The following is a 24,822-nucleotide window of genomic DNA, read 5'->3' as shown; positions in this document are numbered from 1 at the left end:
TTAATACCACTTACACAAATAGTTTGCCGTTTTGAAATTGTGCAAAATTACATTTGTTTCAGAAATAGTTGTCACTTTCCCTGTGATTTAATAATTTTGACCATTTTGCTTTCATTCAATCATTGTTTTATTCCCCTATTGTCACAAAATCATGTGTGTGTTTGGCAAGAAGGAAATATTGGGCACAAGCTGAAAGTGAGGATGGAGCTACAAAGTTGATGTAAAGGTTCCAATGGAAACAGAAAAATAGCAAGAAAAAACTTAAATACAACACAATTGAACTCATTTAAATCCTGGTTTTGTATATGGTTGGACAAGTCAGCAGGGGCTCCATATTTAGCTTCATTGTGGACTGGTGTGAAGCTTTCTGTTGCAAGGTTTTGTTATTAGTATTATGTATCACTGATAAATGCCTTAAGAGCCATTGCATTGTTTTTATTTATTGGCGAGAACCTATTTATTAAATATTCTAAGTCAAAGTGTATTTAGTTTTCTAATGTCTAGCAATCAATTATTGATTTGAAACCATGACAGTTTATATGTCTTGAAAGACAAGCCGTATCCAGTAATCAGAGATAATGGGAACTGCAGATGCTGGAGATTCCAAGATAATAAAATGTGAGGCTGGATGAACACAGCAGGCCAAGCAGCATCTCAGGAGCACACCTCTCTGATGAAGGGTCTAGGCCCGAAGCGTCGGCTTTTGTGCCCCTGAGATGCTGCTTGGCCTGCTGTGTTCATCCAGCCTCACATTTTATTATCCCGTATCCAGTAATGATGGTGCACAATTTGAAATCTTAATCTGCTTGTCTTTTACAAAGAAACAGTTTAAAGCTTTGAAGAATTCAGGTGTAAGTATTTTAATGGTCTTATGTTTCATTAAATTAATGAAATCAGATGCTACATACAGATAGCTGAAGTTTAAACATTTATGTTGGTTAAAAAGAAAATCTGAATGCAACTAGCAGTTTTTGATAAGGAACATGTTGACCACACATAGCATCCTCATTTTGACCTGGTCAGTGGAGTATTTAGGTGCTGGCAGATTAAATTCAGCATGAATGATCTCTGTACTGATAATCCTTAAAGTTTCTTTTTTTCACTGCTTTCATCAGGAATGTTGGGACTCATGTATGTTTACTGGACTCAACTGAACATGTTTCAGACCCTGCAGTATCTTGCCGTACTTGGCAGCATCACGTTCTTTGCTGGAAACAGAATGTTAGCTCAGAAGGCAGTAAAAAGGTAAGGAATTCTCATCTAGCCCAAATACTTCGTTGATTCTTTATTGCTGTATGTTTGGTTGTTTTAAGCTAAATATATTTAAAGGACTTTTTAAATACAGTTGAAGTTAAATGTTTTATAGGTGTTATAAAGAAATTAAATATTTAACTTTCAACAAGCTAAATGAACAGAGCTGCAGCCACCTCTCACAATTCCAGAGTGATCAAGATTTTAGAAGTCCACAGAGGGCCAGTTTTTTTTAGGAAGGTGGAAGCTTCTCACTGAACATCTAAACTGTGGAGTTTACCACCTCTATTTGGAATGTCAGTATAACTGAGAAAATAAACCATGGGGGTTCCATCACAATCTTGATCGACTTAAGTGTGCTGAACAGGAAAAGTGATGGGAACTAAACAATAGGATTAATAGGATTTTGTAAAGAGCGATCTTGATTCCTAAATCTGTTGCTGTGGGTCAAAAACTTCAAGATCCCTAAAAGCAAATTCCACTACAAACAAAAAAAAAACTAAACGCCTTCTGTAACACATTATTTTTTGAGGTATCTGTAATAGTTTAACTAAACTTGTTTTAAAAAAAAATTGTTGTATGGGATGTGGCTACGCTGGCAAAAGTTGATCAGCCCTACATGCCCTTAAAGTGATTAACTCCCTAGGCCATGTCAAGTAAGAATGGCAAATTCTCTTCCCTAAAGAATAATACTGAATCAGATGTGTTTCTGCACTATTTAACAACGTTTAATTCCAGGTTTTTTTTTATTGAATTCACATTGTATCTCTGGTAGATGATTGCAATCAGGAGGGTAAGGTTTATTATTGGGGGAAGAGTAGTTACAATTCTGTTAGGCAAGAACTGAGTAACATAAAACGGGAGCAGATGCTGTCAGGGAAGAGCACTATAGAGATTTGGAGATTGTTTAAGGAATGCATACTGCATGTGGTCGATATATTTGTCCCTAGCTGACAGGGAAGATGCAGTCAAGTGACGGAGCCTTGATTCTCAAGAGAGGTTGAACAACTGGTTAAGAGGAAGAAGGATGCTTATATAATGTTTAGGAAACAAGAAATGGAAAAGGCTCCAGAGGGATACAAGTTATCCAGGAAGGAGCTGAAGAAAGGGCTTAGGAGAGCTAGAAGGGAGCATGAGAAAACCTTGGCAGATAGGATCAAGGAAAACCCCAAGGCTTTTTACACATAGATGAGGAATATGAGAATGACCAGAGAAAGGGTAGGGTCGCTCAAGGATTGAAAAGGGAATTTGTGCACAGATTCTAAAGAGATAGAAGAAGTCCTTAATGAATACTTATCTTTGGTATTCATATCTGAGAGGGACCCAGTTATGGAGGAGGACAGCGTGAAACAGGCTGGCCAGCTGGAGGAGGTCAGTATTAGTAAGGAAGATGTATTAGGAACGTTGAGGAACTTGAAGATAGATAAGTCCGCCAGGCCTGATTGGGATTTATCCAAGGATTCTATGGGAAGCAAGGGAAGAGATCACGTCATTTGGTGATGATCTTTTCGTCCTCACTGTCCACGGGTATAGTGTCAAAAGATTGACGAGAGGCAAACGTCATTCCCTTGTTCAAAAAAAGGAATAGGGATAACCCTGGAAATTTACAGGCCAGTTAGTCTTAAGTCAGTGGTGGGCAAATTATTGGAAAGGACTCAGAGAGAGGATTTATGATCACTTGGAAAGGCGCAATTTGATTCATGATAGTCAGCATGGATTTGTGATAGATCATGCCTCAAAAACCTTATTGAATTCTTTGAAGAGGTAACCAAATACATGGATGAAGGTAGAGCAGTGGATATGGTAAACATGGATTTAAGTAAGGTGTTTGATAAGGTTCTCCATCGTAGGCTCCTGCAGAAGGTAAGGAGGCATGGGATAGGGGGAAATGTGGCAGATTGGATTCAGAATTGGCTGACCCTTCGAAGACAAAGGGTGGTAATGGACGGAAAATATTCAACATGGTGCCCAGTTACAAGTGGTGTACCACAAAGGATGTGTTCTGGGTCCTCTTTTTCTATTTGTGATTTTTGTAAATTATTTGGATAAAGGAGTGGAAGGGTGGATTAGTAAGTTCGCAGATGACACAAAGATGGAATGAGTTGTGGATAGTGCAGAGGGCTGTTTTAGGTTACAAAAAGGAGATTGATAGAATGCAGAGCTGGGCTGAGAAGTGGCAGATGGAGTTTAACCCTGAAAATTGTGAGATGATTCATCTTGGAAGGACAAACTTGAAAGTAGAATACAGTGTTAACAGAATTTTCTTGGCAGTGTGGAGGAGCAGCGGGATCTTGGGGTTCATGTCCACAGTTGCCTGGAAGCTGCCTCCCAGGTAAATAGTTGTTAAGAAGGCGTATGGTGTGTTGGCTGTCATTAGTAGAGGGATTGAGTTCCAGAACCATGAAGTTATGCTCCAGCTGTACAAAAGCCTAGTTCGGCCACATCTGGAGTATTGTGTCCAGCTCCGGTCGCTTCATTACAGGAAAGATGTGGCAGCATGGAAAAAATGCAGAGGAGATTTACCAGGATGTTGCCTGGAATGGAGGGAAGGTCTTATGGGGAAAGTTTGAGAGAGCTAGGGCTTTTCTCTTTAGAACAACGATGGATGAAAGGTGACTTGATAGAGGTGTACATAATGATCAGAGGTATAGATAGAATGGACAGCCAGAGACTTTATCCTATGGTGGAGGTAGCTGTTATGAGGGAAGTGGGTTTCGAAGTGAGTAGAGGTAGATATAGGGGAGACATCAGAGGTAGGCTCTTTACGCAGAGAGTGGTCAGGACGTGGAATGCTTTGCCGGAGAGGGTAGTGGAGTCGGCCTCGTTAGGAGCATTTAAGCGGCTATTAATAGGCATATGGATGATAGTATAAGGTAGGAATCAAGGTTGGATAGACCTTAGGATTAGTCTAAAAGTACAGCAGTACTGTGCTATGTTCTGTGTTCTGTAGTGGAACCTGAACCTAGAACATTAGCACAGGACTCTAGATTACTAGCAGCGTTCCCTCTAATTATCTCTCTTGCACCACAAGTCTCCAAGACCTATGCGTGGAACCTTGGAGTGGCTGCATGCATGATCAGCTTAAACTGAACTTAGTCAGAACGTTGATTACTAACTCATTGACATTACAATGCCATCTTACTCTATATATGTAACCTAGTTAAAATAATAAAACATCTTTTCAAGACCTTTACAAGAGCATGTGAAAGAAAGATTAATGCTTAGCAACATGTGACAGATAATATGTGACCAGAAGCTTTGTCCGTGAATTGATTTTTAAAAAGTATTCTGATGGCTGGGAGAGGGGTAATAAAGTTGCCTGCCTGTGTTTACGAGAGCACAAGCAACTGACTTGACAAGATATCCGAAGTATTGATGGATGTATATATGTATGTACATATCTGCAGAGTTTTTATGTGAAGTAATTGCCAAACAGTCAAAGCCCTGTGCAGTGCAATGTAATTATTCTACCGAGAATACCTTGTTCTAAATTCCCCAAGCTATATCGTCTGCAACTATCGAGAGACCATTTTGACTTTTTTTAAAATTGGAGCATGGTAACGCATCATGAATGATAGGTCAATAATGCCTGGCTCCCAATTTGCAAAAATTAAGTGTAAACCAATTCAACTTGGGCAATTACTAGGGCAGTTGTAATGCAGGCAGCTAGGACCAGCTGTGATTGGTTGGTACAGACAGTGGTTACTCAAATTGGAAGTGACCAGTGCCAGTGCTTTCTAGTACATTTCCACAAGTGTAATTTTCCTAACAAAGTAGGAATAAACGGAACAGCTCTTTTCAGGGGGGAAAAAAATGCTTCAAATGTAATTTGCAGCACTGCATTCCCATAGAGGAACTAAAATCTCAGCCAGGGCCTACTGAATGAAACTTAATTGCAATAAAATGTTGTCATATCAAGGAACTAAATTGGTGTGAAAAATTAGATTTTCCTGCTTCTTGTTGGATGACAATCAGTATTAAATATTGCTATAAAAAATTTTACATAGAACAATACAGCGCAGAACAGGCCATTCGGCCCTCGATGTTGTGCCGACCTGTGAACAAATCTAAGCCCCTCCTCCTACACTATCCCATCATCATCCATATTTTGTGGCCTCTTTGATCAGAAACCTAATTATTTGAAAAAAGGAAGGAAAGTGGGACATTTTATTTTAAAAAAGTGAGTTGGTAGATCATTAGAAGTAATGTATTTTTAAATACTGTTATTTTACATTCTATTCTGACTACTATTTATGGAACTGATGAGAGAAAAATTCCGAAAGGTTTGATTAGATTAGCTTAGATTCCCTACAGTGTGGAAACAGGCCCTTCGGCCCAACAAGTCCACACCGCCCCTTGAAGCATCCGACCCAAACCCATTCCCATTCCCTGTAACCCACGTACCCCTGAACACTGCACGCAATTTAGCATGGCCAATCCACCTAGTCTGCACATCTTTGGACTGTGGGAGGAAACCCACGCAGACATGGGGAGAATGTGCAAACTCCACACAGTCACCCGAGGCGGGAACCGAACCCGGGTCCCTGGTGCTGTGAGGCTGTAGTGCTAATCACTGAGCCACCATACTGTGTCATATCTTTCAGCATTCAAATAGTTTTGACCCTAACCGCCTTCCCCATCAGGATATACTGTGCTGAGCACAAATGCTCAGTGTGAGTTTGTGTACCTGACTGTGCTAAGCAAATTAATAATGTCGGGAGTTTCAGAATGTTGTCTTTATATTTGAAAGGTAATTTTGATTCAGTTGGCTTCTGGAGCCTGAAATGTGTTAACTGTATTTTACTCTAATCTTCCACTTTCTTAACTCAAAAAATTGAAATAAATTGTAACAGAGCTGCCTGCCACTAATGTGTTCAGTTGCTCAATCATGCAATTGTATTTATTGTGTAGCCACAAAAATGATATCGGCACCTTTTGAAGACTATGACATTTCAGCTATAAAATGCAAAAATAGCCTTTTTATTATTCTGAGGAGGCCAAATCTAGTAGTTATTCAAAACTCATTTTTAAAAAAACACATTATTGTAAGTACTCTGTGCTAAAGTGTCATTCCATGGTATAACTGGCTGTCAGATCAAGATGATTCGTGTTTGACAAGATGATCAGTGAGATTTTCCCCACTTTGGTCAAGAAACGCCGTAGCGTGCCTTGGATCAGATCTGCTATCTCCCTGGATCATTGGATTAACATACTTTTCCAGTTGCATCATTGAGAGTTAGCACACTGCAATTTAGCATTATTTTGGGCAATCCATATTGTTTGACCTCAAGAGCAATTTGTGTTTATTAAAATACATTTTACATTGAAAGACAACTCAAAAACAAGGCTAAGGACAGGATTTTCAGCAAGATCCTACAGGAGACAGAAGTGGATTGAATTCTAAGCTTGTTTGCCATTTTTGAAAAATGAGGATGTTGTGATTTGATCATGAGAATGAGGTATGCCATGAAGAAGCAGCACCTAAGTTGGAGAGTTTGAGTGGTTTCTGGCCTAAAAACATAGCGAGGCTTTGGACGCCCCAGGAAAAACTGTAGCTTAAGCACTAGAGGTGAACAGGACTTGGTGCAGGATAAAATGTGAATAGCAAAGTCCTGGGAGTGATGCCATTAGTATGATGAAAGTTTGGGTCATCAGCAAAACATCAAGTAAACCTGAGATGCTGGTCAGAGGGCAGAGTATTAGCTCAGTCATTCTATGTGTTCTGCTCAAAAGCACGTCTTTGGCTTATTGTCTACTAATTCTTCCACTCCCCTCCAGTCCAAATTATTTTCTGTGCTATTTTGGTTGGTGATAGTTTGCCTTGGCTTCCAAGAGTTTTGCTATTGTTTGTTGTTGTGCTCCGTACTAACGTGCACATAATATTTTAGTTTGCATACATCTATTAGCTTTATCAACAAATGTTAGCTCATAAGCTAACAGTATATTGAATTGAGCCAAAAATTGGGATAACAGGACTAAATTGTGATTTTTTTTTGATATCTCAAATAATATTTAATTTATAAAAGAGCTGTGTATTTTCTGTTACATGGAATGTAATTTTATATCCTTTGAACATTCCAGGAAAATGACAATTTATATACCTATTTTGCATTTCAAAGTCTCAATACATGTGACTGAATTTATAATATATATTTTCTGTACGTATACAACATGTGCAAGTAAGCTGCTCGTCTTTTTGAATCCGAGCTTTTGATCTGAATTGTTGTGGGCTGGACCAAATCCCCTCAAAATATTTTAAGTGATACTATGGACCTTTCTTATTTTAAAGGCAAGCATATAACACGTTGCATTCCCCATGCAACTTGATTAGTCAACCTAGACTACTTTAATCAAAATACACTTTTTACTTTAATTGCAGCATAAAACAGACAAAAAGAAAAGAAAATTGGCTTCACTGTAACTCTGTCAAAATGCTTACCAAAATAAGAAGTATTAATGACTACTAATTAACTGTTCCAATATAGTAATATTCATTTAACACACCTTTGACAAAGGCAAATTCAGTAAAATAGATTGTCTCTCATGCAGTTCTAGCAGCAGGAAGAGAACCCCAGCTTTTAGCTATCACAGAGAGGGGAGTAAGAGCTTCCACATCCAGCATCAAGACCTCAGCGACTGCAGAAAGCTTAAAACTAAAAACCCTGGTTCCTTGGGAGCTTGATCTCGTCCATTTAGCCTGCTTCTATTGTTCCAATTTTTAAAAAAGCCCAAGGTGTCTTAAGCTGTTCACTTTATTGCCCTAGAACAGACCACTTGGTGTCTCTGCTTCAACTTATCTTCGCTTTTTAAAAGAAGGACAAAGTACACCTCTTAAAGCCAATGTATCGTCACAGAATGATCATCTTTATCACTGGTGATTCCACTCTTTTAACTCCCCATCACTTTGAAAACAATGAAAGTGTTAATCTACACACACCCAATTGCAAACAGCCATTCCTTCTACGTTGCCAGGCTGTTCAACCATGGTGACTGCCAAAACTGAGCCAACATACATTAACTGGCTGTCAGATCAAGATGATTAGTGTTTGACAAGGTGATCATGAGATTTTCTCCACGTTGGTCGAGGAACACAATAGTGTACTTTGGATCAGACTTGCTGTCTGCCTGGGTCATTGGATTAACAAATACTGTGCACTGTACACTGAGCTTTTGAGGGCAGTTTCATGCAAATCTGCAGAACAAGAGGAGGCCATGCTGTAAATCAAATCTGTGTCCGCCCTTTGAAAGAACCAGTTGACCCAGTTGTTGGCTGTAGCCCTGCAAATATTATTTTTGAGGATGTATTCAGTTTCCTTTTGAAAATTGCAACTGTATCTGTTTCTGCTACTTTTCCAGATAATACATTCCTAACCATTGCATGTCTTTTTGAAAGAAAAGGAAATCTCCATCTCCCTCCTGATTGTTGGCCATCTGGCAATGGAAATTTTTTTTTCCTGTATTTACTCTTAATGAATCCTTCATAATTTTGAATGCTTCTTGTCTCCCTTACCTCCTCTGCTCTAAGGGAAAGTGATCCCAGCTTGCCTGGTATCTCAAATTAGAGATCATTGACACTGTTATATTTTTCCAAGCCCCAATTGGAGATCAAACTCCAACTGAAATGTGACAAGTGTTCTGCATCACATCCTTGCTTTTGTCCTCTTATAAAACCATGACACTTTTTGTACCTTTTCAACATCCTTCCCATCTTTTCTCCCCCCTCGCTTCTCTCCATCCTGTTAATCTGTATAATTTTGCAGATAACTATTATAAGTAAATGTTTGTTTACGCTGCAGGCTCCTTTGTTCACAGATGACTGATCATATATTTTGGACGAATTCCTGTTGGATCTATAATTTTAGAAATGCAGTTAAAGCCACTTAAAAATAGATTGTTTGTATTTCCTCATAGGAACTTTGAGTCATAGGGGAAATATGTTTTACTGTCTCCCAAGGTGCAATGTTTTGAAATGAAAGGAGGTAAATGCTATGTCTATCATGATGTTTGACAGTTCTTTGGAATCTTCGAAATCAAATATATCTATTAGATTTATGGTGATTAGTTCTGTATGCAGAAGTAGAAAATCTTGTTCTCTATGTATTACTGGAGGACAGTTTGATCTTGGATGTGATGTTCCTTTATAGTTTGCGGAGAGTCAGTTGAGGCTCACGTGGCAACAGTAGAATAGATATCATTAACTTCAGTGACTCTAATTTGGGGAAAGGAATTAGAGGGAAAGGTTTCTTTTTGTAATTCCCATACAGCGTGTGTGTATGTATGTAAGTATATACGCATGATGACTAAAACGGCTATGCTATCATGAATCCTCCCAAACGGTGTAAAATTTTACCAGCACCAACTGCATGACAACTCTTAGTGACTCCTACTGAGATAGTGGGATGTCAGTTGTAGCCACATTCCATTTAGCATCCTGAGAGTGACAAACAAAAATGTCGAGGGGTGGGTGCTGTTAGCTGAGCATGGATCTATGCATTCAGGGAATAACGAAATTAAGTAGAATTTACTGTTTTCTTTTATACCCGTTATGGCTTGAACTCAAGTTGAGCTCTAACTGGAGCAATTTTTATTTAAATGTGTTCAAGCAAATTATACATGCAGTAAAGTAGGTGGGGAAAGAAAAAGAAACACTCCTCAGACCTCCAGGGATTGGATAAAATCTTCCATGTAAGCTTCAATAAGCTATCATTAGTGGCACTTCACTGAAGAATGTCTTACTCTGTGAACTTTACTTTGAATCATATTCTTCTGTCCTTAAGAACTTTGTCTTTCTAAATCTATATTCCTCTCTCCTTTGCCAGGATTGCAGCAGAACAAAGCAGTAGATTGGCAAAATATAGGACTCTTCGGTAAAAAGGTTTCTAAACAACCTAACCCAAGTAAGGGTTTTAAGCGTATCAGTTGTGTACATGTATATGTAAAAAAAAATTAGCTTCTCTGATATGCATGTGAACCATTAAACATTTCCCATTCCACTCTGTATGTTAACAGGTGTTATTGAAATTAGTTGCTGTATGAAATTTCCATGTTGGTTTTTAAAATTAAAATTGTCACTGTTGGGATCATTCAGTCCTCCCATCAAATCATAGGAACAGAGGTAGACCATTCAGCCCCTCAATTTTAGATATGGACTGTAAGTGCTTTTGCTGCTGGGCCTTATTTAGAAGTCCAATGCTTGTTCAGAACAGAATTTCTTTAAATCTGGTGCCATGATCATAAACATCAGAGTAACTATGGCTGCAGTACAGTGGGATTCAGGAGACAGTGTGATTCCTTCTTAATATTCTCCCATTTCAAATTATGTTCTGTTGACTATAGCATTATGTGGTTTTTCCCCACTTGGAATGGAAAAGGCAATGTATTTTCTCATATGTTATATATATTTTGATATATTTATACATAATACAGAAGGAATCCATTGACATATCATGCTCATCAGTTCTTTGAAAGTTTGTTCCATTAGATCCACTTCTCTTTGGACTCAAGCCTTCAGTTTTAGCATTCTATACTAGTATTTTTATTAAAGTCAGCCAATCTAAATAATATATACTTTAAAGAATCGGATAGGGGACAGGGAGTAAACCTGAAAAGGAATGAAATATAGGGGATAACAAAGTGTGGAGCTGAATGAACCCAGCAGGCCAAGCAGCATCTTAGGAGCACAAAAGCTGACGTTTCGGGCCTAGACCCTTCTTCAGAAAAGGGGGATGGGGAGAGGGTTCTGAAATAAATAGGGAGAGGGGGGGAGGCGAACCGAAGATGGATAGAAGACAAGATAGGTGGAGTTGCAGTGGGAGAGAGATCCCCTGAGCTTGGTCCGGAAGGAGGAGGGTAACTTCTTTAGGTTCGGCAACCCTGGAAGAGGCTTCACTATGAGGTTAAAATTGTGATCAGAGATAATGGACCCTCTCCCCATCCCTCTTTTCTGATGAAGGGTCTAGGCCCGAAACGTCAGCTTTTGTGCTCCTGAGATGCTGCTCGGCCTGCTATGTTCATCCAGCTTCACGCTTTGTTATCTGGGAGCTGCAGATGCTGTAGAGTCCCATTATCTCTGTAGGAATGAAATGTGTAGTGACTTGTGATGATGTGAGATAATTCTGAAAGCATGTTATTAATTTGTACTAACTAAGTAAAAAAATTAGAAATAAGGTAAGAATTTCATAGTAGAGATATGAGAACTTATATAACTTGAGCATTGATGGAACCTTGGATATATAACATTTGAGCATAGAAGATAGTGAACTTTTGACACTTCATCACCAACTTAATGAATTGTACTAGTCTTTAATTCTGATTCTGTTGAATGGGACATGTTTCACCAGTGTTGATTGTAGTCACTTGCATGTTGTCTTGCATGCTAAGCTGTCATGTTTAAATGTCACTTTTCATTTATGTGTTTTTCGAATTGCTAACAAGGCACAATTATTCAGGAAAAATGATTTAACCTTTCTAGCATCAGTACAAATGCAATTGAATTATTTTGAATCATTAATTTCTAGTTCTGATAAGTTATCTTTCCTGTTGAGTATTCCTTGAAATACAATGACTGCCTTTAATGGAAACTTGCAATATGACAAAGATTGCATTTGTAAGCTGAGATGACTCAATTTGTTTTAATTTGTATTTTTGCTTGGATAGTGTCACTTTAAGTTGCATTTTAACTTATGATCCTAAATGACATTATTACTGCACAAGTCCTATCCCAGACTGAAATTCGGCTAATTAGTTTGTTTTGTTTATTTTTAAATGTGATCTTTCACTGAAACACAAGCACAAAATATTGCATATTTGGTTTTAACAATATAATGGAAGTTGATTATGCCATATAATTTTCCCTTTAAAAAAAAATCAATTCTTCATTCATCTAATACCAAAGCAAGCTAATGTTTTTCAATGTTTACTATGTCCAATTGGAAACCTCTTGCAATGCAAACAAATTCCTATTATTTCTCCAGGAATTCCCTCAAACTAGCTTTCTTAAAAAAAAAGTCCTGGCTGTAGATGTAGTGACAAGTTAATCATTGCACCCCCTTGTGCGTGTGTGATACGCGCCCACGCGCAAGCACACAGACATACGTTTATTACTTCTCATTATTTTCCTTCAAAAAATGTTATTGCAAGGACTGACTTGGGTACTTTGGTCTTAGCGCTTCACAATATCTTGATCTTTTTCTCCTTAATCATTTTATGTAATACAAACTTGTTTTTTACCTTCGTACCATTCCCTAAATGTCTTTCGAAGAGTTATACTGAATGCAACCAAATCCGTCTATGTACTTTCAAAAAGATGCGCTATTTCTCAATTTGCGCAAACTGTACATGAGAATTAAAATACATTGGCTCTACTTTACTGCATTAAATCTTTAGGATTTTTTTTCAAACCAGGCAATGACCATATTTCCTTCAATTTAATGATTCTATATTGCTGAATCCCCCACTATCAACATTTTGGAGATTGCCATTGACTAGAAACTTAACTAAATCTGTCATAGAAATGGCAGGCCACAGGCTGGGAATTCTGACATGTGTAACTCGCCTCCTAATTCCCCGCCTACAAAATAAAAGTCAGGAGCTCTAACATCTTGACAGAGCAGCCCACTTGATTGATACTTCATTCGCCAACGCAAATTCATTCACTCTACCGCCAACAGCCACTAACAGCAATGCATGCCATCTGCATAATGCAATGCAACAATTTGTCAAGTCTTTTCTGACAGCACTTCTCAATTCTGCAACCTGGACCACATAGATTAACAAGGCCAGCAAATGAACAGGAACACAACCACCCACTACCCACAGCAAGACTTTTTTTCCCGATTATATATTCTACTTATAACATCTTATAAAAGTGACAACTATGCCTGCAATTTCACCTCCAAACCATAAACTAATCCAATTTGAAACTGTATCATCACTTCTTCGTTGCAGGGTCAAAATCCTGGAACTTTTCTTTTTTGACAAAACTGTGGGTGTACTTGTATCGTGTGGATTTTTGGTGTGGGTGCCCTCACTGTTACACTCACAAGCAACTGGGAATGGGCAATAAGTACTGGCCTAGCCAGCATGTGCACAGTCCATGATGGAATAAATTTTTAAAAAACCTGAAAGCAAATTGTCTTTATGTAAACGAACTTTTAATGTGTCTATTTTCTGAACCAGTGTTATAATGGATGTACTGTTCTTCAACTATTCTCCTCTCAAATGTTCAATTCACCCCATGAATTTAACTGAATTACTTATAATCATTTTGCGTATCTGACGGGGAAATGTCAGATTTAAATGCTTGCATCTCAATAGTGTTAGTTGAAACTTGCGTTGAACAAAAGGTGAGTAGAATATTTTAAACTAATCTGAATGGTGGGTAGCCATGTTTTTTGTTGCTATTTCACATTTGCTCCTTGAAAGTGACCTCAACAGTAGCCCAGAATAGCATGCTTTCTGATATGATTGTCCACCTTTACTTCAATCATTTCATGAAAAATTGCTGTTTAATCTTCATTTTTAAAAAAGTCTGTTTTCTGGGGTCATTTAAGAGACTGCTGGACATGCATATGGTCACAGAAATTTGAGGGTGCGTACATGAGGATCAATGGTCGGCACAACATTGTGGGCTGAAGGGCCTGTTCTGTGCTGTACTGTTCTATGTTCTATGTTCTATGTTCACTATGCTTAATTCTTAAATTTGTATATATTTTCTCTGCCAGATATGTTTTAATTGTAAAGTTAAACTGTTCAAAGAAAAATAATTATGAAATGTGAGTGAGATAGGTGTCATACATGGGTTAAGTATGACAGAAAGTGTCACAAAAGAAATAGACCGTATCTCTAGAATGTAGTTCAAGAATTGACTTTGCTGAAGCTCAAATAAGTGATTTATTGATTAGTTTTGCTTTAGGCAAATTAGCTGCATTTTTGTTTTGAGAGATGTCAGTCACTGATAACTGAGTTTAAGATGGTAGCTATTCACATTTTGCAATTGTATTCATTACATCCAACAGAGTTTTCTTTCTAAATAGATCTGGTATTCTCATTTTAGATCAGGGAATTGATAGAAGTTCATGAAGAGGAAATCTGTGAAGCTGAAAAAGATTCCTGAAGCTTGATGATGTGCCACCAGATTTTGAAACCTGATTGTAAATTCCTTCTTGAAGTGGTGAAGATATTTGTTTTTTTTAAAAAAGTGCACTGATGTATGGCCCATGTGAGGCCAATTCTGATTTCTTTCAAGTAATTGGGTACATCTCGAGCGTGCTGGCTTCCCTTGTGGTCCTATCTCGTACATGTTTTGTAATATCGGTTGTGTTTTCTGCAATAAACAGCAGGAAATAAAATATTGTCATCACTTTCATTGAAGCATCCATCATTCTTGAATGCATATTGTCAAGTTCACATCATCCAAGCCCACCAACTGTATTCTTCATAATCTTCTCAGGCACACATAAATGATGCCAGTGTTGTCAGTCTACAGTGATTGTAAAAAGAACCAGCGAAGAGTTAACAGGTGTTCCCTTAAGTGTTTCCAGTAAAGAGTCAAGGATAGGCTCTCAGCCTCTACTTGTTACAGAATATGTAATGGCATTTTTTTTTTGCTCGATTCATACTGTTACAGTGAACTAACCAGTATTTTAGATTTACTGGCACCTCCTGATTCTGGCGTGTATTGGATGCCATAAAATTTCCTATACGTCGGAAATGTTTGCTGTCACTTATTTTACAATGTAACTACCTGCTATTTGCTCATAATAATTGTATATCATGTAAATCGATATGATTTAAAATAACAATTGTTAAAATATGCAACATCTGCATTAACTTAGCATTTCAGGTGTTAAAAATTTGCATTTAGGTAACATGTTTATTTTTACAAACATTTTGAAGTGTATCAAACAATTTTTTACGTATAATGGCTTAAAATATGTTGGTAGACGCAGCAATGCCTTGTTACAGTTGATTATACTTTAATTAAAATTTAATTGAAATGTGGCAGCTTTTGAAATGATAGTGAACAATCACAATGTTGAGTACAGTTAAACTGAAATTAAAGTTACTGATTTCAGTTGACTTCTTCTGAAATTGAACTACCATGCTCTCAAGATTAAAGTCCTACAGCAAAATAAGATGAACTTTCAGTTACTGAATTTAGGCCATCAAAACTTGTGGCCGTTGCTTAATAATTCCTCGGGCTGGAGTCCATAGTTCAAAACAAAATTGATTTGTTTTGTGGGTTTTCTGTTTCAGAAGAGAAGTAGAGTTTTCAAAAATCAATTTTAATATGATTCGTCACTTCAAAGGCCCTTTTTCAAATTGATTAATTTCATTTCTGTTACACTTTGGTATTTGTATATGATTATGATTTAATGTGTCAAAGAAATTAGATCAGCGGATTGGACATACATTGGACCCAAACTGCATGTGAACTGCACTTTTAAAATGTTGTATTTCCAGCTTTTATAGGGCAAACATAACAATAACAAATTATAATCAAATGCCTCTGAGCCTTGCCACACCATATCTCTATCCTCTTCCAGCACTATACGCCTTTGAAATCTCTTCACTCAATTACTGACCTCCATGCATATGCCCAAGTTTAGTTGCACCTCCATTAGTGCTTTCAGCTGCAGAGGCTTTGATCTTTGGAATTCCTTCGTAAACCTCAAAATCCTACATATACTCTTTTAAAATGTTCTTTGAAGTCATCTTTGAACTAAGCTATTAATTGTGCACACTAATAACTCCTTACATGACTCTAACATTAACTTTACAATGTTCTTGTGGAATGATTTGTTTTGCACCACTTGCCTTCCATGCACACACTCCTTCAATCAATTTAAAATTATTGTTAGCGTAATTAAAGTAATGGAACATTGTGCTTATATATAAAGTTTGTTAGGATATTCCCATGAGCTGCAGCAGTTTTTGTCTAACTACTCATTTTTAAATCATAAGGTTATATTTCAAACCTATTTTGGCGGGACAGTGTTAGAGCTTTTGTTTCAAAGTCAGGAGAAAGGAAAATATTAGATGTGTATCACTGGTAGGCAGCTTCCAAAGAAAAGTCATATTGAACTTGAAATGTTAACTGTGCTTCTCTCTCCATAGGTGCTGCCAGGCCTGCTGAGTTGACCACTGGCTTCTGTTTTTATTTCAGATCTCCAGGACCGCAGTATTTTGCTTTTATGAGAGTCTGACATCACTTGTTTTATGCTTGCCAAGTTAAAAATATTCATAATGGCTTGTTACCTCACTGTTGCTTGTGAATTTCAAAACCCTGAATCCAAATTCTTCAGCGCTTGCATAGGTACGCATCCACTGCGTAACTGGGAATTATTCTGCAGTATGTAATTCAATATGATTAATTACCGTTCAAGGTTCTTTTGTAAATAATGGCATCTTAATAATTACATCAGTTATTGCTTTTTAATGAAGCAATTGTTGTTTTAAAAAAGGCAAAGAGTGACTGTCAAATGAAAGCCTTTCTTGGTTAATTGAATTTGACTACTCACTTTAAAACCTTGCTAAACCATCTCAGAAATCATACTCATTTGTTTTCTGACAAATATATGAATGTTGAGGAGGGCAATAAAGATAATTTGCACACAACAAAAAATAAAACAGTTGAACAGAAGAATTTTAGCCTGTATTTTGAGGATATTCCAGAGATAACTAGTTGTGGAAGGAAAAATTTTGCTTCACATAGATAAGTTCGCCACAGTGAGCGAGAGGAAACAAAGAATTTCTGTTTGAAGAACAGTGTACATGTTGGAGCAGACAACTGGAGAAATTCTCAAAAATGTCAATGATTACAATGGTCAGATTTGAAATTGATGTTAAATCGATTGCTACCATGAACCGGTCTACCACTATATGATTGAGGAAGAGGAGAATTTTGTAATCTAATTTAAACTATTTGTGATGATTTCTGACTTTTTTGTCAATTGGAAGTCTTCTGAGAATTGCTAATAATCCACGCCTGTTGGATTTTTGTTACATTAACAATAGGCCATCCACCCCTTCCATCATTTTTATTGAACTATTTGAGACATTGGGTTTATAAATTGCTATTGTTTTGGAGCAATGGGCACTACAAAAAATTTGGAGAAGTTCAGTGTTAGAAGTTATAAGGAAAAGTGATGCACGACTGTAATATCAAATCTTCCTCAAAAAATACAGTGTAGCACATAAACAAGGCATTCACTCCAGATCTGTACAGGTATTTTATGTTCCGCCTGAGCCTTCACTCACCTTAATACTACAAATCTTATCAACATTAAAACTTGTGTTCCTTTTGCTTATGCACTTTTAAGGAATTAAACAAAATACGCAGACCAAACAGACCATCATCCTAGCTTCCTGCTCCTTTTGAGTGACTTCCTGCCCCCTCTTGATTTCTTTCAGCATAGTCCCTCTCATCAGTTGCCATCCTATAAATATATTCCCTTCACTGTGATTGCCGATGTTGAACATGACCATAATATTCCCACACCTTCATTCAGTCTGTATGTAAAACAATCTTTCCAATTGGCGGTCATTTTAATTCTCAACCCCACCCTCCAAGCTTTCTGAACTTGGTCATTTGCATTTACTGTTCAAAAACAAGGGAATCTTGAGAAATAATATTTAATCTTTCAGCTGGACTCTAGAACATTCAAAATTTCACCTCATGTATAACCACCAGTTCCAGTTTATTGATTACAGAAGCTCCTGGCAATCATTCTGTTACCACCATTCAGCAATAATTTGAGCCAACACAGCGAGATGCTATTTGGTCATGTGCTTGTGCTGCCTGAAAGGGTAATGAAATTACACTACCAAGCTCTTTCCCCATATTTTGAAAAATGTTTCCTTTTTCAGTCTTTTACATTTTCTTATTATCTTTAGCTTTGTTTTGTCAGTAAACTAAATCCACTTCCTCTCACTACGTAGCCTGCTGAGAATAGTTTCCCCTTATTTACTGAATCCAAACGCTTAAAAGATGTTGAATGTATCTGTCAAATCTTTTAATCTTCACTGGTGTCTCCACCTAATTGAAGTCTTTCATTCCTGGTGCTATGCTAATAAATGTTTACTTAAGACCATGGCATTCATCTTAAAGTGATACGCTGGACTGAGTCCAACTCTCCAGCTGAAGTATTTCTAAGGGTTAGAGCTATATAAAGGTTTATCGTTTGTTTCTTACTTACATATTTTATGTTTCTTCTATTTAAAAAGCCAAAGAATGCACTTTTATTAAAATCATGTTTACATTTTGTCCTCTTGCCTTCATAGGCTTAGGTACACACACCTCAGGTCTCTCTGGCGTGATAGTCTTTAAAATTCTACCATGTAGTTTATCTCCCCTCCTCATTTTTTTGACCAAAATTAATTGCTTCCCAGTCTTAAACTTAATCTTGCTTTGTTTCTGCTCAGTTCACTAGCCTGTGTTATGCAGGTGTGCATTTTTCTCTGATTTTCAAGACAGCTGCAAACTTTGAAGTATGTACACATTCAAGTCCAATTATAACAAAGTGACAGTATCTAATGCTGGCAACTGGAGTACCAAACCATCTTAGAAGTTTGAGAAGAGAGGGCATGGGCTTTGAATTTTGCTGTAAAAATGTTCTCTTCCCCTCATGATATTTTCATCAGAATATATACATCTGTACACAAGTTTAAAATCAATTTTCTCTTACTATATTTTCTGTAGAATTTTTAGACAAAGGTGATCTTTGCATATGGAATCCTATATTCCAGTTATTCTGTTTATTGCTTAAGCAGATCCCTCTGTTATTTTAAACCAAAATATTCATGCAGCTGATGTGCACAACACAGCACTACTTTCTGCTTTTAAATTTGATTTCACAAGAGAGAAAGCCTAAATTATCTTACAATCGCCACAAGCAGTAAACCCATGAATAATAAGATAATAAAATGTGAGGCTGGATGAACACAGCAGGCCAAGCAGCATCTCAGGAGCGCAAAAGCTGACGTTTCGGGCCTAGACCCTTCATCAGAGAGGGAACTGGAATAAATAGGGAGAGAGGGGGAGGCGGACTGAAGATGGAGAGAAAAGAAGATAGGTGGAGAGAGTATAGGTGGGGTATACTCTCTCCACCTATGTTCTTTACTCTCCATCTTCGGTCCGCCTCCCCCTCTCTTCCCTATTTATTCCAGTTCCCTCTCCCCATCCCCCTCTCTGATGTTTCGGGCCTAGACCCTTCATCAGCTTTTGTGCTCCTGAGATGCTGTTTGGCCTGCTGTGTTCAACCAGCCTCACATTTTATTATCTTGGAATTCTCCAGCATCTGCAGTTCTCATTAACCCATGAATAATGTCATATTTTGATTGTTCAGTGGAATTTAATGGAATTGGACTTTCTTGTTGAGAGTAGATCGTGAAGAAATAAGCAGATGAAACAAAATGACCCATTCTGCATATAGTAGTAGAGACAGACTTCAGTTGTGTAAAACAACCATAGCACTCATTACATAGAGATGTCAGCACAATTTGTAGGCTACTGGTTATCAAATAGGCATTCAGATGAAAGAAGCTACTGTAATCACAATAGACTTGTATAACCAAAATAATATGCTAGTAATTCGAAAGTGCACGATTTTGATGATCCACAGAAATCCAGTATATTTGTAAAACCTTCAAAAGCCACTAGAATCTATGAACTCCAACTGTTTTCGTTTCAAATTGAGTTTTGTTGCCATCCGTGCTATAAGTATGTTATGTTGCAAGAAGTTGTTGATGAAGAATGCATATTTCTCAAGGAATGGGCAGTCTCGCAGTCTATCATTTAGATTTATTGAAGCAGGGACAAATAATATGTTCAAGGCTTCAAAAAATCTCATGTACGCTTGAGATATGGTCAGAGTTCATGTAAGCAAAGCTTAAAATCAAAATGAACCAATATTGAATTCCTGGAACTTAGCTCTAATAATCTGTCATTACATTTAAGTACAACCAAAGTGATTATCTTTTGAGAGAATTCATTCAAATCTCTTTTACAACAATAGGTCTGCTTTGTATTATAAATGGATGCAAATTATTGAATCCTATTACATAGGTATCATTAGTTTCATTTGGAAATTTATTACATTTTATGAAGGTAAAATAACAGATTGAAATGATATAATTGGATTATTGAAATATAAGGTAATATTGACCTTTTATTTTATCTTAAAGTAAGACTTCCCTTACTAAAGGAAAGAATTGTTTTCTATCTGTGAATTCTCCTCTTCCTTCAAAATCCCTTCAAACAAATTACCTATTCATTTCCTTATTCTGTTTGCCCAGTCTCTCATCCCCAGTATTCTCATTGCTAAACTTTCTCCAAAATCAATGCATCTCACCATGACTTAAAACTGACTATATCATATCAAAGAGAATCTGAGCTATGCTGTGTATAATTGTAAAAATGTTCTTATTAGTTTAAATTTCAGTGATATTTGTGATAAGACCAATAATCTATTCAAGTTTGTGGTGAGTAGACCCACAAGGAGAGTATTCTCAGGGAGTTTCATTATTATATTAATGACATGAATATTGTTATGGGACAAGCATTTGTGATAGGTGATGACACAGGAGTGTGGTCAATGTGACAGAGTCCTAGTGACACTATCTGAAAAGTTGTTTCAACATGGAATTTTGTACAGAGTGGGGAAGAGGTGGTTTAATTAAATTTACTGCAAAAAATGAAGTCTACAGAGTGAGAGGTGAGCAGGAGAGTTGAAAGGCACCTATCATGAGGACTATCTGCAGTGAGACCAATGGTAGAGTGACATCACAAACCATAAGGTGGCACTATTGTAGGAAAATGCCTAATGGATGAGTAGGATCAGAGAGTGTATTTCTGGTCTTCAGATTACTGGATGAAAAATACATTATACAGTAGCTAACTGACAATAGATCTTTAGCATCTTTATCTGAAATTTGACACTTCAGTACTAAGCACTCTTTCAGTACCCTACTAAAGTCGGTCTTGATTTTGTATTGAAGTCACTGTGGTGGAAGTTAAACCTTTAACTCCTGACACAGAGGTAAGGACAGACCAAATGCAGATTCAGGGACCAGTTGACAGGGCACCTGCGCTCTGTACACACCAACTAAGCCGACCTTCTGGTTGCCATCCACTTTAACCTCCCTCCACCCTCCTCTGCTCCCCTGGTTACATTTCCATCCTTGGCCTCCTCCACTGTAAGAGTGAGGCCAAATGTAAACTGGAGGAACAACACCTGATATTTTGCCTTGAGAGCTTACAATCCAATGGCCTGAATATTGACTTCACCAGCTTCAAAATCTCTCCTCCCCCAACCTGTCCGTCTTCTGACTCACTTACCTGCTCCACCCTTCCCACTGACCAACCACAACAACCCCCTATCTCCATCCCACCTACCTCTGAGACTGAAGTTATAATAACGGGGATCCAGGAAGTGGCAGAGGAGTTGAACTAATTTTTTGCATCAATTTTCACAGTAGAAGATGGTATTAGCATTCCAAAATACTAAATAATCAAGGGGCAAATATGCAGTAGAAAATACTGTCAATAACCACCACTAAAGAAATTGTATTTGGGAGACTAATAAAGTTAAAGATCAGTAAGTCCAATGACTTGAGGCGTTGTATCCTGGGATATTAAAGAATGTATAACAGAGGTGGTGAATGGATTGGTAACAATCTTCCAAGAATTCTTAGGTTCTGTGTAAATCACAGAGATTGGAAATGTGACACCTTTGCTATTTGAGACTTTTATTCAAAAAAGGAGACACAAAAATCAGATAAGAATCAGCCAGTTAGCTTAGTATTTGTGACTGAGAAAATTTTAGAGCCTTATTGTAAGGGATGTAATAGCAAAGTGTTTTGAAAGACATAATTTAAACAAGCAGCAACAGTATGGTCTCATGAAGTCGAAGTCTTATCTGACAAATCTGTAAGAACTATTTGAGGAGTTAACAAGCAGGTATAATAAATGGGAGCCAGGAGATATAATGTATTTTGGATTTTCAAGAGTCATTTGTTAAATAAGGCATATTAGGTTACTTAATAAGATGAGCCTGCTGTGTTAAGGATAATATATTAGCATTGATAGACGATTGGCCATCAAGTAGAGACGGACAGCCGGCACAAGGGATAAATTTTCAGGACGGTAAACAATTGGAATGTCATAGGTAGTACTGGGCCTACAATTATTTCCAATATATATTGATGACTTGGATGAGCGGACTGAATGTATTATCGACAAGTTTGCAGATGACACAAAATTAGGAAGATAAGAGGTGGGGAAAACACTGAGTCTGCAACAAGATATAGATAGGTTCATGAGTGAACAAAAACTTGGCAAATGAACATAATGTATGAAAATGTAAGGTTATGCACTTTGGCAGCAAGAGTAGAGGAGCTGAATCTTATTTTGACTTGATGCAGAAAGATTGCAGAAAGCCAAAATAGAGAGGGATTTAGTGGTCCTTTTACACAAATCACAAAAAGCTAGAATTCAGCAGGTAATTGGGAAAACTAATAGAATGTTGGCCTTTATTTCATATGGAATGGAGCATGAAAGAGGGACCTATACAAGATTCTAGTCAGACAACAGCTGGAAATACTGAGAATGATTTTGGTCTCCTTACCTAAATGTAGGTATTTTGGCTTTGCACACAACCCTGAGAACACTCACTAGGTTCATCCCGAATATGGATGGATTCTCTTATGAGGAGAGGTTGAGTAGTTTGATCCTGTACTTATTGGGGTTTAAAACAATGAGAGGAGTAGAGGAAGTTCCGTGAGGGGTTCAGGGTTTGAGCAAGTGGAGTAATAGATCAGTGGCTCATAATTGTTCGTTCATAGCTAGAATTATTTGGAACATGAGTAATTCTTGTTAAATACAGAAACCAGTCTCTGCTGTGTGTCACCCTGGGTCTAAAGGACAGATAAATTGGGGAATTTTGTGTATTTTTATATAATCTTTAACTTTTGTGATGCCTGCAAGTACAGTCAGGCTTGATTTCCAGTGCATTACCCCAGCAAGACCTAAAAATACTGTGTGTACCATCAGGATAGAGAATTATGTGATGCTAGCTAATGAATATGATTGTGAGCATGACTATGATAGGCTGTTGCTTGAAAATGTATGGGAAAGCTCTTTGAATTTTGGCACAAGTTCCCAGAAGTTAGTGAGGAGGGTTTTTCAGGAATGATTAGTTTGGGCATGCCTTTATTTAGTTTGTTTCAAGCTGCGATCAGTGCATCAAGTTTTGACTTTTATAAGTACTTCTTTTGCAGTGACTCGATACATCTGATTGACAGCAGCCTCATTTCTATGGGTCCGTAACTTTGAGGCCTGGGCAAGTATTCTGGATTCAGCACAGGTGATGAGAATCATAGCATCCCTACAATGTGGTAGCAGGGCCTTTGGCCTAACAAGTCCACGCCAACACTCGGCATCCCACCCAGACCCATCCACCTAATCTACACATCCCCCTGTAAACTACGGGCAATTTAGCATGGTCAGTCCACCTAACCTGCACATCTTTGGACTGTGGGAGGAACCAGAGCACCCGGAGGAAACCCATGCAGACACAGGGAGAATGTGCAAACTTCATACAGGATGGAATCGAACCCTGTGAATGAACCAAGTAGCTCATCAGGTCAATTTGGAGGCAAGAGAAAACTACTATGGATCTGGAGTCATTTGCAGGGCAGATTCAGGAAAGAAGGTAGATTTCCTTCTTTGAGGGACGTTAGTGAACCAGATGGGTTTTATAACAATTGACAATGATTTTACAATCAATATTACTGAAACTTTTTTTAAATTCCAGACTTATCAATTGAATTGAAACCTAACCTCAGTGGACAGCATGGTGGGTCAATGGTTAGTGCTGCTGCCTCACAGCACCAGGGACCCAGGTTCAATTCCAGCCTTGGGTGATGGTCTGTGTGGAGTTTGCACATTTTCTTGGTGTATGTGTGGGTTTGTTTGTGGTGGTTTAGTTTTCTCCCGTGGTCCAAAAATGAGTAGGTTAAGTGGATTGGCCATGCTAAATTTTCCCTAGTGTGTAGGGTGGGAAATACAGAGATACGGTAAGGGATGGATCTTAATGGGATGCTCTTTGGAGTGTTGGTGTGGACTCAATGAGCTGAATGGCCTGCTTCCACACTGTAGTGATTCTACAATGATTCAATAGCAAAATACTGTGATCAATAGAAATCATAAATACAAAAAAAACTGTTGGAAATACTCTGCATATGTCTGAAGAAAGGAACTTCCAATAGGTAGATCACTTGTCTGTTTTAGCCACTTGTTTAAACAGGAGGAGGTGATAGCCTAGTGGTGTTATCACTGGACTGTTAATCCAGAGACCTAGATAATGTTTTGGGGAACAAGGTTCAAATCCAGCCATGGCAGATGGTGGAATTTGAATTTGATAAATATCTGGAATTAACAGCCATGAATCCATTGATGATTTGTTCACAAAAACCCATCCTTTTCACTAATGCCCCTTAGGGAAGGAAACTGCCGTCTTTATCTGGTTTGGCCTACATGCAACTCCAGACCCACAGCAATGTGGTTGACTC

General features: G+C 37.8%; 1 protein-coding gene across 3 annotated transcripts in view; it reads left to right on the top strand.

Annotated features, from left to right (window-relative positions):
- rpn2 (ribophorin II) overlaps nt 1-14,617 on the top strand; it is a 56,165-nt gene extending 41,548 nt beyond the window's left edge. For 2 of the 3 annotated variants that reach the window (XM_059652764.1, XM_059652766.1), the window contains 3 exons: nt 1,116-1,245; nt 10,071-10,148; nt 14,306-14,617. In XM_059652764.1, coding sequence (XP_059508747.1) covers nt 1,116-1,245; nt 10,071-10,122 — 182 coding nt within the window. In that variant the 3' untranslated portion in view covers nt 10,123-10,148; nt 14,306-14,617. The remainder of the gene's footprint in view (nt 1-1,115; nt 1,246-10,070; nt 10,149-14,305) is intronic. The other variant, XM_059652765.1, reaches the window with a different exon arrangement.
- Nucleotides 14,618-24,822: the final 10,205 nt, after the last annotated feature.

This window comes from Stegostoma tigrinum, chromosome 19 (assembly GCF_030684315.1).
Source record: "Stegostoma tigrinum isolate sSteTig4 chromosome 19, sSteTig4.hap1, whole genome shotgun sequence".
NCBI lineage: Eukaryota > Metazoa > Chordata > Chondrichthyes > Orectolobiformes > Stegostomatidae > Stegostoma > Stegostoma tigrinum.
The sequence above is the reverse complement of the archived record's forward strand: the minus strand, read 5'-3'. Positions and strand labels throughout refer to the sequence as shown.